General features: G+C 37.3%; 1 protein-coding gene across 7 annotated transcripts in view; it reads left to right on the top strand.

The window, feature by feature from the left end:
• DCAF6 (DDB1 and CUL4 associated factor 6) overlaps positions 1-15,537 on the top strand; it is a 181,580-nt gene that overhangs the window by 133,280 nt on the left and 32,763 nt on the right. For 4 of the 7 annotated variants that reach the window (XM_070782239.1, XM_070782257.1, XM_070782248.1 and 1 more), the window contains 3 exons: positions 1,318-1,401; positions 1,625-1,946; positions 6,924-6,965. In XM_070782239.1, the coding sequence (XP_070638340.1) occupies positions 1,318-1,401; positions 1,625-1,946; positions 6,924-6,965 (448 nt within the window). The remainder of the gene's footprint in view (positions 1-1,317; positions 1,402-1,624; positions 1,947-6,923; positions 6,966-15,537) is intronic. The other 3 variants (XM_070782260.1, XM_070782252.1, XM_070782244.1) reach the window with 1 other exon arrangement.

Raw genomic sequence — 15,537 nt, 5'->3', positions numbered from 1 at the left:
AGATAGGGACCTTAAGCATTTAAGATGAGGCATCACAGGGAAGTGTAGTTTCCCTCTGTGGGTACAGTGGCCAGGATAGATGGTCATCATACTGACAGTACATTAGATATAAATGTTGGCTTGAGTTATCATTACCATTTTTATACCTAGCAGTGAAATCCAAAGTATCTATCTTGATTTTTTTCAAAGAATATAGGTTGTTTATGGAGGGAAAGAAAAAAGAGTTAAAATCTAAACACGTTATGAGTGAATCCTGTTTCATATAAGAAGAGCCATTTGGAGAATGTTTTTAGAACCCTTTCCTGGAATATTTTTATGTGATCATCATATGAAATTTACGGCTTAGTACAGCCTTAGAACACAGTAGATTTTCAGTACATATTTGATAAATGAATTCATGAATCGTTTTTCATTAAATGAATACATACTTCAGTGTAACAGAGCTAACAAGAATTAAATACATATAAGGAGAAGGCAACGGCACCCCACTCCAGTACTTTTGCCTAGAAAATCCCATGGACAGAGGAGCCTGGTAGGCTGCAGTCCATGGGGTCGCTAGAATCGGACACGACTGAGCGACTTCACTTTGACTTTTCACTTTCATGCATTGGAGAAGGGAATGGCAACCCACTCCAGTGTTCTTGCCTGGAGAATCCCACGGACTGGGAAGCCTGGCAGGCTGCCGCCTATGGGGTCGCACAGAGTCAGATATGACTGAAGCGACTTAGCAGCAGCAAGATGACTATCTAGCAAGCAGATGTCCAATTAGGAACAAAAAAACCTGATCCTTCATAGGTCTATAGAATTAAATCCCAGAAATAAATATTTTCAGTAGCCAAATAGAATTTATGGTGAGGCTAACTTTACTCTTTGCTCATGATATTTCAAATTAGACCAAGTATATGACAAAAGGAAGAAAAATACTCAGTTTTTAAGTTTATATTCTTTGACATTTAGGGGAAAATAAAATCAAAATGAGGAATGTCAGTTGGGAGGAATAATCTCAAGCAGGATTCTTCACATAGAGTTCCTGAAGGTCCATGCATAGGCTTTGGGAAGAGGCAGTGGGCAGAAGTGATAAACAAATAGCGAATACCCAAATCTATTCCTGATAGTATTTTACTATTTTGTGGGTACAAACATAGTATTTGCATTATACTCTGGGGGAGTTTTTATCTGAGTGTCAGAGGTTTCTATGACCCTAAAAGGGTTAAGAACTGCTTATGTATAGGAAACCTAGAATATTAATTAAATTAGTGTTTATTTTCCTTAACAAAAAAAAGTTAGGAGTTAATGATAATTTGGTTTAATTCCCAGAAACTCCTGAAGAATCATCAGAGGATGTGACACTTCAGGAAGGTACATCTGCAGAAAGCACAGTTCAAAACCATATAGATACAGGTGAGTTGTTTTGTTCTCCTTAGATAATTCCTTCATATAGGAAAGCAAGAAGCCTTAATCTGTGTTAGTCTCTCCAGAGTTAGAGACCATTTCCAAATAGATGTATTGTGGAATTTTGTTCTTCATGTAGGGGAATTAGATTTATATTAGAAAATGTCTGAAGTTAGATTAAATAATTAGTGTTGCTGACATGACCAATTATTACTACTTTATTTTCTGACAGCACAATCAGATAAGTTTACTTCTGAGTCATTGGATTCTGGCTCAGGAGAAAGGAATGACTTCAATCTTGATAGCCCTTGTGGGGTTGCAGAAGAATCCACTTTGTCTGAAAAAGGCAAAGAACCAGGAACTTCAGATCAAACTAGCACTCCAAGTGCTTCCAGTACCAGCAATCCTGAGCCTCAGTCACAAACAGAAGCCATCGGGTCTTTGGCCCATGAGGAAACATTGACCAGGGACTCTGCTCTCCAGGACACAGATGACAGTGACGACGACCCAGTCCTGATCCCAGGTGCAAGGTATCGAGCAGGACCTGGTGATAGGTTGGTAAATTTTTAATTAACATGAACTATAAAAATATAATTCACAAGGCTTTATTTCTTTCTTTGAAGTTATGTAAAAGAGTTTCTCCGTTTTGACGGTTACTTCCTATAAGCGTGTCTCAGGCATATAAACTCATAGAATTTTGTAAACTGTAAGTAATTTCACATAGTACATATTGCATTCTTTGAGCAAAAGAAGAAGATACAAAGAATTGCTGTTTATCTTCAGCACAAAGGCTTGGTCTTCAGTTTACAGATTCAGAGGAAGGAATATGGAGGATGGCCAACAGATTATTTACTGAGTTAGGGTTATCTTTAGTTGTCAGGTTGCCTCATAGAGATCTTGGCCTGTGTCAGTTTGGGGTTTTTTTAGCGTTTAGTTTTTCTGCTCTTCTCTTAACCCTGGATTAAGGTAGTGTGATAAAGTTCTCTTTTTGAGAACATTGTGTTTTTCTTTGACTTTTACTAAGTAACTCAGTTTCAGAAATGAAAAGTCATACCAAGTAACAAATATTTTAACTGCAGTAAAGAATTAAATTGCTTACATGTTCATAACTTTTTCCATTTTTGATTTTATGTGTTCATAAGGATATATTTTATTTTTTTAGTAGGTAAAGTAAATCTTTAAAGTATATTGTATTCCATACGTTCCTAAAACTATTTCTATAATTAGTGCCATCATAGCTCATTATAAGTTCTGTCCCATTCTAGGGAATCAGATTTTACCTTTAAAATCTTAGCTTTCACAGGCATGAAGAATTGTATCACATGTATTTATGCTCAATGTACTGCTGTTTATAAAATGTTCTGACATTTCTGTCAAGTGAAAAATACAATGAAAACATTAATTTACCATTAAAGAGTGGCAGTGTTATATAATGATCAAGAGCATAATGACTTGAATTCTGGTTTTATCATTTACTAGCTGTTTCCTCATTCAAATTACTTAGTATCTCTTAAAGGTTCGGTTTCCTTATCTATAAAATGAGATTATAATTGTTTAGAATTGTTGTCAGAATTTAGAAGAAAATCAGTCAAAGGACTTGTCTCACTTTGAAAGCACTAAATAAATGATAGGTATATTAAATAACCAAGACATTCCATGTAGCTACTTAGACTTTAAAAAGCAATTACAATAAGAATGGCTCTAGAGAGGACAAGCGAAATTCCTGAATATAGTAACTTGAAGTTCAGTTTAGCTGCCGTTTCTTAACTATGAAAAGATGGGTAAGTATCTGCCTTTAGTCATATTTGGTCAAAGTGTTTACTTTGCAGTGACTTTTAAACAACATTTTGTTGTCACCTAACACACATTAGTCTTCAGATTCTTAGTATATATTTTAGACAAGTAAAACTTAGTTTCATGTCTTTCCATACTCAGAGGGAGTCCCATAGAGTATTATTACCACTTGATGTATGCAAATAAGGTTGGCAGGCATGGCACAATTTGAAAATCAAACTGATGGTTTCTAAAACCTAGGATGGAGAGCCAGAGACTCTAACTATTTTATGCTTGTACATTTTTGGCTTTCAAATTATATAAGCAAACATATGTCCTTCATTTTTTATCTATACTTACATAGCTTAAATGATACTAAGGTCGTAATTGAAAATGAAATTTAAGTATACATTTCTAGTAAAATGTACCATGTCACTTACCAAGTCTGTTTGTTTAGATAGGAATTATATATTTTTGGTAAATATTAGACACTTGCAAAAAATAATAATTATTTAACATCTTGTATTCAGGCTAATTATATAACACTTCTACCTGGCCTGCATTGTAGATGAGGAAACTTGAGGTGCTAAGCAGAGATTTTGTATATTCTAGACCTAAGGAAATTTTTTTTTTTAACACGGTAGTATAACATGAATGAAAAAGGAGAATTTGTGGGGAGAATGGGTCCTAGAGAATGCAGAACATCTTGCAGCATATTGTCCTTACCTTGGATATCTTACTAGAAACTATATTATCTTTCTATTGAGTATTATCATTTACTTATCATTTTTGTAATACATGATTTATGTATTTTAGGGGTTCTCCTGAAGTTTAGACATGCCACAGAATTGGCACCTGATAGCTTCATTGACCCAAGAAACCCATTTGCTGAACTAGACTAGCAGAATCTTTTAGAGGAGAGATGATCAGGTTCAACAGCCTGAAAGTGACCCCACTTTGCGCATGTACTCTTAAATTTGTGCTCTCCTGGTTAGATCCAGATTTGAAACCACCTCTTGGTCTGTATTTGCTTCCCTGCTTTTTTTTTTTTAACTATTAATTAATATTCTGTATATTCAGTTTAGGTATTTAGCCTTTTTTGTCCTATATATTATTTAGTTTTTTGTCCTATATATTATTCTATAGGACATAGCAGTAAACTTACTTAAGAGTAATAGAAAGATAATAAAATTCTTCCTTTTGAGAAAATTAATTTATTGAAGAGGACAAGTATGCAAACCATTTATAAATAGAAAAAAGTTTTAATAAATATATGAAATTAGATACAATATTATATATATCAGTGTGTACACGTACATACACAAAGTTGTACATACTGAGATAATGCTGAGGTGATTAAAGTGGCTGTTTCATAATTACATCAGTTTTCCTTTGAAATTTGCATTATTCTTTCCTAGCTATTTACCAAAAAAATTTGCAAATGATGTAAGATTTTCCTTCTGACTTTTCTGTAAATAATTTTGATAATTCCTAACTTTCTGAGTACCAAATTGATTAAATTTTGAACTACCTATATAAAATATACTTTTTATTTCTGTACCTTTCTAAGGGCTCTTCATCCCTGGCCATTTATCTTACTTCCAGAATTTGGAGGAATGAGTATGTTGACTTTTTTGTTCTAAAGATAGAAAGTTTAAGAAATTTTACTTCTTAAGAACATGAAAAGAATCATTCACCAGCTTAAGAATAAGCATATGATTTTTGTTTGTGAGACTTTCTATTTCCAAGGGAATAAAGAATTCCAAAGCTCTGCTGTAAAAATCATACCATTTGGTTCTTAGAGTCTAAGTAAACATCTCACTTGGATGAAATGCCAAACTAAAAGGATGCATGTCCCCTCTTGCTGCCATTTGAGGAACCCAGTCAAGATTAGTTTAGTTAGGCCAGAGAGATGGTCCCAAAATTAAAAATGGTTAAAGAGTATATACTTAGCTTTGTACCTTAATTTGATGAAGAATTACATAGTGGATCTCATAAATTTTTTGCCACACATTTAATTTTTAAATGAAACCTAAAAAGTTTGTAGCTAAGCCATTTTTGACACGTTTAATGAAAATATCAAAACAGTTCTTTGCAATACAAAGTTACAATTTTTTAAATAAAGATTTGCATTCTTATAATTCGGTTAAATAAATATGACCCAGGTTTTCACTTTCGAGCTGAGATCAAGCATGAGAAGGAAATGTCTTAGAAAATAAAATGTTAGCCTTAACAACTAACATAGGTATTTTAAAATCTCTTCTTATTAAATACAGCTAGTCTCAGTCTAAATATAACTGGGACTGTCTATAGCAGAGGCCAGCAGACTTTTTCCTAAAAAGCTAAAGAGGAAATATTTTAGGCTTTACTGGCCAGGAGGCAAAGTGGAGGCTATTATGTAAGCACTTACATAACCATATAAGATGTAACCATTTATAAAAACCACTGGTCTCTTGTGGTTCATTACAAAAATAGGCAGCTGGTCAGATTTGGCCCAAGAGCCGTAGTTTGCTGATCCCTGCTTTATAGCAGATCAGTCTTATAGAAAGAAACCAAGCTATAGTATATGGTAAAATTCCTCTGTTGACAGACAACCAACGTTCAAAACAAATCTGTGAATTACCACGTTAGATCTCCTTTAACTTTGTTTATAGCAGGAACACAGAACATTAAATGGAAACTAAATTGAAGAAAGAAATAATCAAACATATCTACTTTCTAATATGGTTTAAAAAAATAAAGTAGTATGTACATCTCTTAGGGATTTTATGTATGGGATTTAGAGACATAAACAGGTGCTCTTTGAATGAAAGAAAAGTGGTTTTGTGTTTAGCGGTTTATTGTTTAGATGGTCTTCATGTAAACTGTTTTCAGCACACCAAATCCAACTTCTAGTAAATGATAGGATGGCCTGACAGTTCATCCTCTTGACAAACCCAAGAGGTTTTTACTCTCTAAAAAGAGATAAGCATCTAAGTAAGCTTTCTGAAGTTCTCAAAGAGTCTTGAATAGATTTTTATAGACTCAGTTAAGATGCTCTAAAATTTTTTATATAAAGATTAAAGATACCACTTTCTAAAAATATGTTTCTTATTTGCATAGAAATTCAGTTCTATTTACCTATTTTGGACTATGGAACATGGCCTTCTTGAAAGCCAAAATTCTTTGCATACTGTAAATTTGCTGTCATCTATTGAATCATCATCATAATCACTTTTTCAGTATTTCTAGTGATTCAAGTTTATTTTTTATTAAAATTTCAAAGAAAAAAATAATCATAGAGAAAGAACTGAACTCCTAGGGAGTTAAAAGCTCTGTTAATTCTTTACTTGCTTGTTATCCAGTCTTATGTTTAGGACAAATGAATCAGCTCAGGGCTTAATTATTTAGTTCCTAAAGAGCAGCTCAGCCCTGGGGAGCTAACGTAGGTGTTCCAGTGGATGGTATTGATAATATGACTCTGCAAGTTCCCTGCTTTCTGTAACAAGGTTAGGTTCTAATCTTTTTATAAGATAAAGGGATTAAGTACAATGTTTTCCTTCCAGTCTATCTTCAGTGAGCTACTTGTCTTTAATTTCCTCATATACATTTAGTTGAATGACATATTCTCACGTAATACCCTGAGTCACAAAGGGTAACAAAAGTATTTTAGATTTATATGATTAATGATAAAAGTAGTGGCCTTCATGCTTTAAGTATTTGGTTCTTTGAAGTGAAGCCTTTGTGAGTGACTTTAGTTATTGTGTTCCCTTCACTAGATTTAATATCAGAGGAACAACAATAGGTGATAGAATAATGAGGTAATTCAGTATGCTCCTTCATTATTTTACTCTATGATGAATATGCGAGGTCTTCTTTTTTCCACAGCTAACCACGTTTCCTATTAACAGTTAATACTTCTTTGAACTTAACTGAACTCTAAGTGCTAAGCATTATAAATGGGTTGCTTTTCAGAAACTATATTTAGCTGCATGCACTGCATGGGAATAGAATGAAAAGAAATTTCTTGTGTGCAGATGTAATTGATGTTCACTTCAAGTGTGTCATATGATAAAGTAACTGTAATCTGAAATTGTTGTTTAGTGGCTCGGTTGTGTCCTAATCTTTTGTGATCCCATGGACTGACTGCCAGGCTGCCCTGTCCATGGGATTTCCCAGGTAAGAATACTGAAGTAGGTTGCCATTTCCTTCTCCAAGGGATCTTCCCAACCCAGGGATGAACCCACATTTCCTGCAGGCAGATTCTTTACTGCTGAGCCACCAGGGAATCCCATGATCTAAAATGATGCACTTTAAATATTAGCTAATACTGCTGTGTGATACTAAATTACTGGATTGCATTCTTCAACAAAATACTCAAAGCAAGTAGCTAATATTAGCTAATTTGTTGAAGAATGCAATTTGTGTTTTTTTAAAAACTCAGTTGGGGTAGCATTTAGCAGCTTTTTTGCTTGAAATCAGTAACAAAAAATGGACTTCAATCTAAATCTCTTCATAGGTTTAAAATTCTGATTTTTTTTTTTTAAGAAAGGGACTTTCACATGAATAACTTAGTAACTTAGTATCACACATCAAGGGATAACAAGCCCTCAAAGACTTCTGTAGTTTGAAGACTAACAGGGGGATACATTTTAACATGGAAGTTAAAGTTTCAGCTCCATTGTTCATGTACCGAAAACCTGATATACTGACAAAATCAGTACTTATTCAGTTCAGTTCAGTTCATTCACTCAGTCGTGTCCGACTCTTTGCGACCCCACGAATAGCAGCACGCCAGGCCTCCCTGTCCATCACCAACTCCCGGAGTTCACTCAGACTCACGTCCATCGAGTCGGTGATGCCATACAGCCATCTCATCCTCTGTCGTCCCCTTCTCCTCTTGCCCCCAATCTCTCCCAGCATCAGAGTCTTTTCCAGTGAGTCAACTCTTCGCATGAGGTGGCCAAAGTACTGGAGTTTCAGCTTTAGCATCATTCCTTCCAAAGAAATCCCAGGGCTGATCTCCTTTAGGATGGACTGGTTGGATCTCCTTGCAGTCCAAGGGACTCTCAAGAGTCTTCTCCAACACCACAGTTCAAAAGCATCAATTCTTCGGCGCTCAGCTTTCTTCACAGTCCAGCTCTCACATCCATACATGACCACTGGAAAAACCATAGCCTTGACTAGACGGACCTTTGTTGGCAAAGTAATGTCTCTGCTTTTGAATATGCTATCTAGGTTAGTCATAACTTTCCTTCCAAGGAGTAAGTGTCTTTTAATTTCATGGCTGCAATCACCATCTGCAGTGATTTTGGAGCCCCCCAAAATGAAGTCTGACACTCTTTCCCCATCTATTTGCCATGAAGTGAGGGGACCAGATGCCATGATCTTAGTTTTCTGAATGTTGAGCTTTAAGCCAACTTCTTCACTTCCCTGTTTCACTTTCATCAAGAGGCTTTTTAGTTCCTCTTCTCTTTCTGCCATAAGGGTGGTATCATCTGCATATCGGAGGTTATTGATATTTCTCCCGGCAATCTTGGTGGTATCATCTGCATATCGGAGGTTATTGATATTTCTCCCGGCAATCTTGATTCCAGCTTGTACTTATTAGGTTGGTACAAAAGTAATTGTAGTTTCGAACCAAGAATTTTAAACATAACTAAGCTCAAACACATCTTTATTAATCAAAATGGGAACCATTACACCAAACACATTTTTGCCAACGAGAACTAAGTTTGTTCTTGTAGCATAAAAATTGTGCCTTGGAATTCGACAAACTCTGGTAAAGCATTTTCTGCCTCCTGCTGGTTGTGGAAGCACGTTGCCTACAAAAAGTTGTTGAGATGCTTGAAGTTCATAGTTGTTTGGTGAGAGGTCAGGTGAATATGGCAGATGAGGCAAAACTTCGTAGCCCAATTTATTCAACTTCTGAAGCATTGGTTGTGCATCATGCAGTCAGGCGTTGTTGTGGAGAATTGGACTCATTCTATTGACGAGTGCCGGCTGCAGGCATTGCAGTTTTCAGTGCATCTCATTGATTTGCTGAGCATACTTCTCAGATGCAATGATTTTCCAGGGATTCAGAAAGGTGTAGTGGATCAGACTGGCTGTAGACCATCAAACAGCGACTGAGGCCTTTTTTTGGTGCAAGTTTGGATTTGGGAAGTGCTTTGGAGCTGCTGCTTTGTCCAGCCACTCGGCTGGTTGTCGCAGGTTGTTGTTTAAAGTCTACTTTTCATCACATGTCACAGTCTAATCAAGAAATGGTTTGTCGTTGTTGCATAGAATAAGAGAAGACAACACTTTAAAAGGACGGTTTTTAAGAAATTTTCAGTCACTTACCAAGGCAGCCACTTACCAAGCCTTTTCACCTTTCCAATTTGCTTCAAATGCCTAATGAGTGTAGAATGGTCAACACAGTTCTTCAGCAGCTTCTCACATAGTTTTTTAAGAGGATCACTTTGATGATGCTCTCAGTTAGTTGTTGTCAGCTTTCGACGGCTGGCCACTGCAGTCCTTATCTTTGGGTTTCATCTCCTTTGCAAAACTTCTTGAACCACTGCCGCTTTGTACTTGGGTTAGCAGTTCCTGGGCCAGAAGTGTTATTGATGTGGCAGGTTATCTCCGCTGCTATATGACATATTTTGAACTCGAATAAAAAAATCGTTTGAATTTGCTTTTTGTCTAACATCATTTCCCTAGTCTAAAATAAATAAAAAATCAACAGCAAGTAATAAGTTATTAGCAAAAAAACATAAAGTGAGACATGTTCATTAAAATGACGTGTAACATAACCCTACATAAGAATGTATTCCAATATCAAATGGCAAAGTTCAGTAGTGTAAAACCACAATTACTTTTGCACTAACCTGATAATTCTAGTGGCACACGTATGTTATTTGTCACATGTTTCTAAAACATAAAACATAATATATAGCAACCATAAGAAATGTAAAATTAGAGTTCCTGGTGGGGAATACAGAGTTGATGGAATAAGCCAAAAATATTTTAAGTATATAGAAATCCTTGGTTAAGTCCTATTCTTATGAGGAGCCTCATGTAAACATCTCAAAATTATTTTTACTTTTGTATTAGTGTTTCTAGGTTTTAACATAAAATATATATGAATGTGCTGCTGCTGCTACTAAGTCGCTTCAGTTGTGTCCGACTCTGTGCGACCCCATAGACGGCAGCCCACCAGGCTCCCCCATTCCTGGGATTCTCCAGGCAAGAACACTGAAGTGGGTTGCCATTTCCTTCCCCAATGCATGAAAGTGAAAAGTGAAAGTGAAGTCGCTCAGTCCTGTCCGACTCTTAGCGACCCCATGGACTGTAGCCCACCAGGCTTCTCCATCCATGGGATTTTCCAGGCAAGAGTACTAGAGTGGGGTGCCATTGCCTTCTCCGTATATGAATGTAACTTTTTGCAAATTATTCTATCAGTAGTTACTACTTTCTAATTGTATAATAGTAGAATAGATTTGTTTCAGGCCTGTTTGGTTTTCTGATTTATACCTTGAATCCTAAGCACTCAATCTGATTTTACAGGGAAGATTGCAACTTAAAAGTACCATGTCACTCTAAAAGCTAAAACGTTGGGTGGAGGGCACTCTGTGTTATGACTGTTGCCAAGAATTGCTTATACTCCCTACATCGGCCATATTCAGAGTATCTCCAAATGCACCTTATGTCTCCATGTCTTTACTTACTCTGTGCCCCTCTAATTGAAATGACCTCCTATTACCATCATCATCATCATCATGGCCATTTCATCTTTCAACATGCATCTTAAGCTGCTTTTTTTGAAACTTACCTTAGCATAATTCCAAGTAGGACTGAACATTTCTTCTGTATGCCTTTATATATATTATGCTACCTATAACACTTTATTGCATATGTGTATGTGTATGTTTCCCTGTGTAAGATGTAAGTTCATTTTAAGGCCAGCATACTACATGCATGCATACATAAATAAAAGTTGGCAAAGAAGATTATCTTTTTATCTAAATTCTAGCTACCGAACTTTTATTCATATTTCCCTAGATGATCTCGCTTATTGATTTTCTTCTGCTTCCTAAAATTTGAAATAAATGAAAATCTATAAGTTACTTTTTTAGGGGTCTGACAGCATTCCCACGCATTTGATTACTTGCTAGAAAGAACTGAGGGTAACTTTTAATCATGGCTATAGTTTATTATGAAGAGGGAAAAACACATCAGATAGAATCTAGAAGAATCCAGGCACAAGCTTCCAATGCTCTCCCACCCAGGATGGTCCATACAACGTGCTCCTTTTTCCAGCAGTAAAAGGCATCTGACGCTAGTGTAATGTTTCTTCCCAGAGAAGCCTGCTTAAGACTCAAAATCCACCAGTTTTATTGGAGGCAAGTCATATAGGCACCCTCTGCACCAAACCACAACCACCTGAGTTCCAGATCCTGAAGGAAAGTAGACGTTCACGATAAATCACATTATTTGTACAGACCATCTTGGCAACCAGGTACGTCAGGGTTCATTGTCCCAGGCAGGCAGGACAATGGAGGAAACATTATAAAGTCAAGTTCCCAGGCACCAGCCAAGGGCCAGCCTTGGAAACAGACCCTTCTAAAGATAGCAGCATTGGGCCTGCTGTACTTTACTTTTATTTACTAATGCACTTTGAGGCAAAGAATTGAAACTTCCCCCCAACCCCCCTCCACACACATACCACAGACACAAGAGGAGTAGAAACAGCAAGATGCTCTCCAGCAACTCATCCATGTCTCTCATATCTGATACTTGTAAAAGATAGTGACTGAAATTCCAATCCAGAGACCTTTCTTATTGGTAACAATAAATCTATAAACAAGGGCTTTAAAGCACTTAAAAGTATCATTTTAAAAAAACACAAGTAGCATCTTTTCTAAATTTTTATTCATAGATTCATATGGCCATCAAACTTTTTTTTAGTTGATAATTTAAAGCTAAATTTGAGCTTAATTCTGAAAAATCCAAGACTCTAAATTTGGAGGTTCAAGCCAGTGAGGTTTTCTCTCTGAAAACCATTAAGTAAATACGAGAAAAGTGTGTACATAGTAGACTTCATAGACTGGTATTTAGAGTTACAGTGAGGCATAAATAAGTGAAATTTAACTTATTTTTTTGTTATAGTATCATTTGCCTAGGAAAGTTTCCTTGGCATATACCATAACAACTTTGGATCTCATGCCAAAGTTTTATCAGTTTGGTTCAGTTCAGTCGCTCAGTCGTGTCTGACTCTTTGCCACCCCACGAATCGCAGCATGCCAGGCCTCCCTGTCCATCACCAACTCCCGGAGTTCACTCAGACTCACGTCCATCGAGTCAGTGATGCCATCCATCCATCTCATCCTCTGTCGTCCCCTTCTCCTCCTGCCCCCAATCCCTCCCACCATCAGCGTCTTTTCCAGTGAGTCCACTCTTCTCATGAGGTGGCCAAAGTACTGGAGTTTCAGCTTTAGCATCATTCCCTCCAGAGAAATCCCAGGGCTGATCTCCTTCAGAATGGACTGGTTGGATCTCCAGCTGCTCTGAAAATAGAGACATAAACGTAGTGTTTGTTGCATAAACCCTCCTGTTGCAGAGGACAGCACAGGAGATGGGGACTGAGAATGGCATCCGTTTGTTTGTAGAAACCTAATATTTTGATCTTTGAATGGGGAACTCAGTCTCAAGTTTTGTAAATAAATGCATACTCAATTTATTTTAAGATGGAAGAATTTAGTTATAAATCAGGAAGATGGAGGTTACTGTTGCCTTAAGCGTTCTGAGTTTGGAAAATCCTACACTGTCTATACCTCTCTCTGAAACTTATAAACCACATTAGTATAATAAACCCTGTAAGAAAACCTGCAAAAAGGAAACCTTTTTAGCTGTTCTTAATTCATTTTTTATACATTTATTTGAACACAAACCTGTTATGTGGAAAGCCTCCAAAAATCCCACAACTTGGAAAATGCTTTTCAGATCATTCCAATTTACAGCCTACAGTTCACTTGCTCAGTTGTGTCCGACTCTTTGCCAACCCCATGGACTGCAGCATGCGAGCCTTACCTGTCCATCACCAACTCCTGGAGCTTACTCAAACTCATGACCATTGAGTTGGTGAAGCCATTCAACCATCTCATCCTCTGTCATCCCCTTATCCTCCTGCCTTCAGTCTTTTCCACCATCAGGGTCTTTTCCAATGAGTCAGTTCTTTGCTTCAGGTGACCAAAGCATTGGAGTTTCAGCTTCAGCATCAGTCCTTCCAATGAATATTCAGGGCTGATCTCCTTCAGAATGGACTGGTTGGATCTCCTTGCAGTCCAAGGGACTCTCAATAGTCTTCTCCAACACGACAGTTCAAAAGCATCAGTTGCTCAGTGCTCAGCTTTCTTCATAGTCCACCTCTCATATCTATGCATGACCACTGGAAAAACCATAGCCTTGACTGGATGGACCTTTGTTGGCAAAGTAATGTCTCTCCTTTTCAATATGCTATCTAGGTTGGACATAACTTTCCTTCCAAGGAGTAAGCGTCTTTTAATTTCATGGCTGCAGTCACCATCTGCAGTGATTTTGGAGCCCCAAGAAAATAAAGTCTGGCACTGTTTCCACTGTTTCCCCATCTATTTCCCATGAAGTGATGGGACCAGAAGCCATGATCTTCATTTTCTGAATGTTGAGCTTTAAGCCAACTTTTTCACTCTCCTCTTTCACTTTCATCACGAGGCTTTTTATTTATTTATCAAATTGGAAGTGGTCAAACGAGATGGCAAGAGTGAATGTCGACATTCTAGGAATCAGTGAAATGAAATGGACTGGAATGGGTGAATTTAACTCAGATGACCATTATATCTACTACTGCAGGCAAGAATCCCTCAGAAAAAATGGAGTAGCCATCATAGTCGACAAAAGAGTCCGAAATGCAGTACTTGGATGCAATCTCAAAAACGACAGAATGATCTCTGTTCGTTTCCAAGGCAAACCATTCAATATCACAGTAATCCAAGTCTGCCCCAACCAGTAACACTGAAGAAGCTGAAATTGAACGGTTCTATGAAGACCTACAAGACCTCTTAGAACTAACACCCAAAAAATATGTCCTTTTCATTATAGGGGACTGGAATGCAAAAGTAGGAAGTCAAGAAACACCTGGAGTAACAGGCAAATTTGGCCTTGGAATACGGAATGAAGCAGGGCAAAGACTAATAGATTTTTGCCAAGAAAATGCACTGGTCATAACAAACACCCTCCTCCAACAACACAAGAGAAGACTCTATACACGGACATCACCAGATGGTCAACACGGAAATCAGATTGATTATATTCTTTGCAGCCAAAGATGGAGAAGCTCTATACATTCAGCAAAAACAAGACCAGGAGCTGACTGTGGCTCAGACCATGAACTCCTTATTGCCAAATTCAGACTTAAATTGAAGAAAGTAGGGAAAACCACTAGACCATTCAGGTATGACCTAAATCAAATCCTTTATGATTATACAGTGGAAGTGAGAAATATATTTAAGGGCCTAGATCTGATAGATAGAGTGCCTGATGAACTATGGAAGGAGGATCGTGGCATTGTATAGATGACAGGGATCAAGACCATTCCCATGGAAAAGAAATGCAGAAAAGCAAAATGGCTGCATGGGGAGGCCTTACAGATAGCTGTGAAAAGAAGAGAAGCGAAAAGCAAAGGAGAAAAGGAAAGATATAAACATCTGAATGCAGAGTTCCAAAGAATAGCAAGAAGAGATAAGAAAGCCTTCTTCAGCAATCAGTGCAAAGAAATAGAGGAAAACAACAGAATGGGAAAGAGTAGGGATCTCTTCAAGAAAATTAGAGATACCAAGGGAACATTTCATGCAAAGATGAGCTCGATAAAGGACAGAAATGGTATGGACCTAACAGAAGCAGAAGATATTAAGAAGAGATGGCAAAATACACAGAAGAACTGTACAAAAAAGATCTTCACGACCCAGATAATCACGATGGTGTGATCACTCATCTAGAGCCAGACATCCTGGAATGTGAAGTCAAGCAGGTCTTAGAAAGCATCACTACGAACAAAGCTAGTGGAGCTGATAGAATTCCAGTTGAGCTATTTCCAATCCTGAAAGATGATGCTGTGAAAGTGCTGCACTCAATATGCCAGCAAATTTGGAAAACTCAGCAGTGGCCACAGGACTGGAAAAGGTCAGTTTTCATTCCAATCCCAAAGAAAGGCAATGCCAAAGAATGCTCAAACTACCACACAATTGCACTCATCTCACACGCTAGTAAAGTAATGCTCAAAATTCTCCAAGCCAGGCTTCAGCAATATGTGAACCGTGAACTTCCTGATGTTCAAGCTGGTTTTAGAAAAGGCAGAGGAACCAGAGATCAAATTGC

Source organism: Bos indicus, chromosome 3 (assembly GCF_029378745.1).
Source record: "Bos indicus isolate NIAB-ARS_2022 breed Sahiwal x Tharparkar chromosome 3, NIAB-ARS_B.indTharparkar_mat_pri_1.0, whole genome shotgun sequence".
Lineage (NCBI taxonomy): Eukaryota > Metazoa > Chordata > Mammalia > Artiodactyla > Bovidae > Bos > Bos indicus.
Note: the sequence above shows the minus strand (reverse complement) of the source record. Positions and strands in the feature narration are given on the sequence as shown.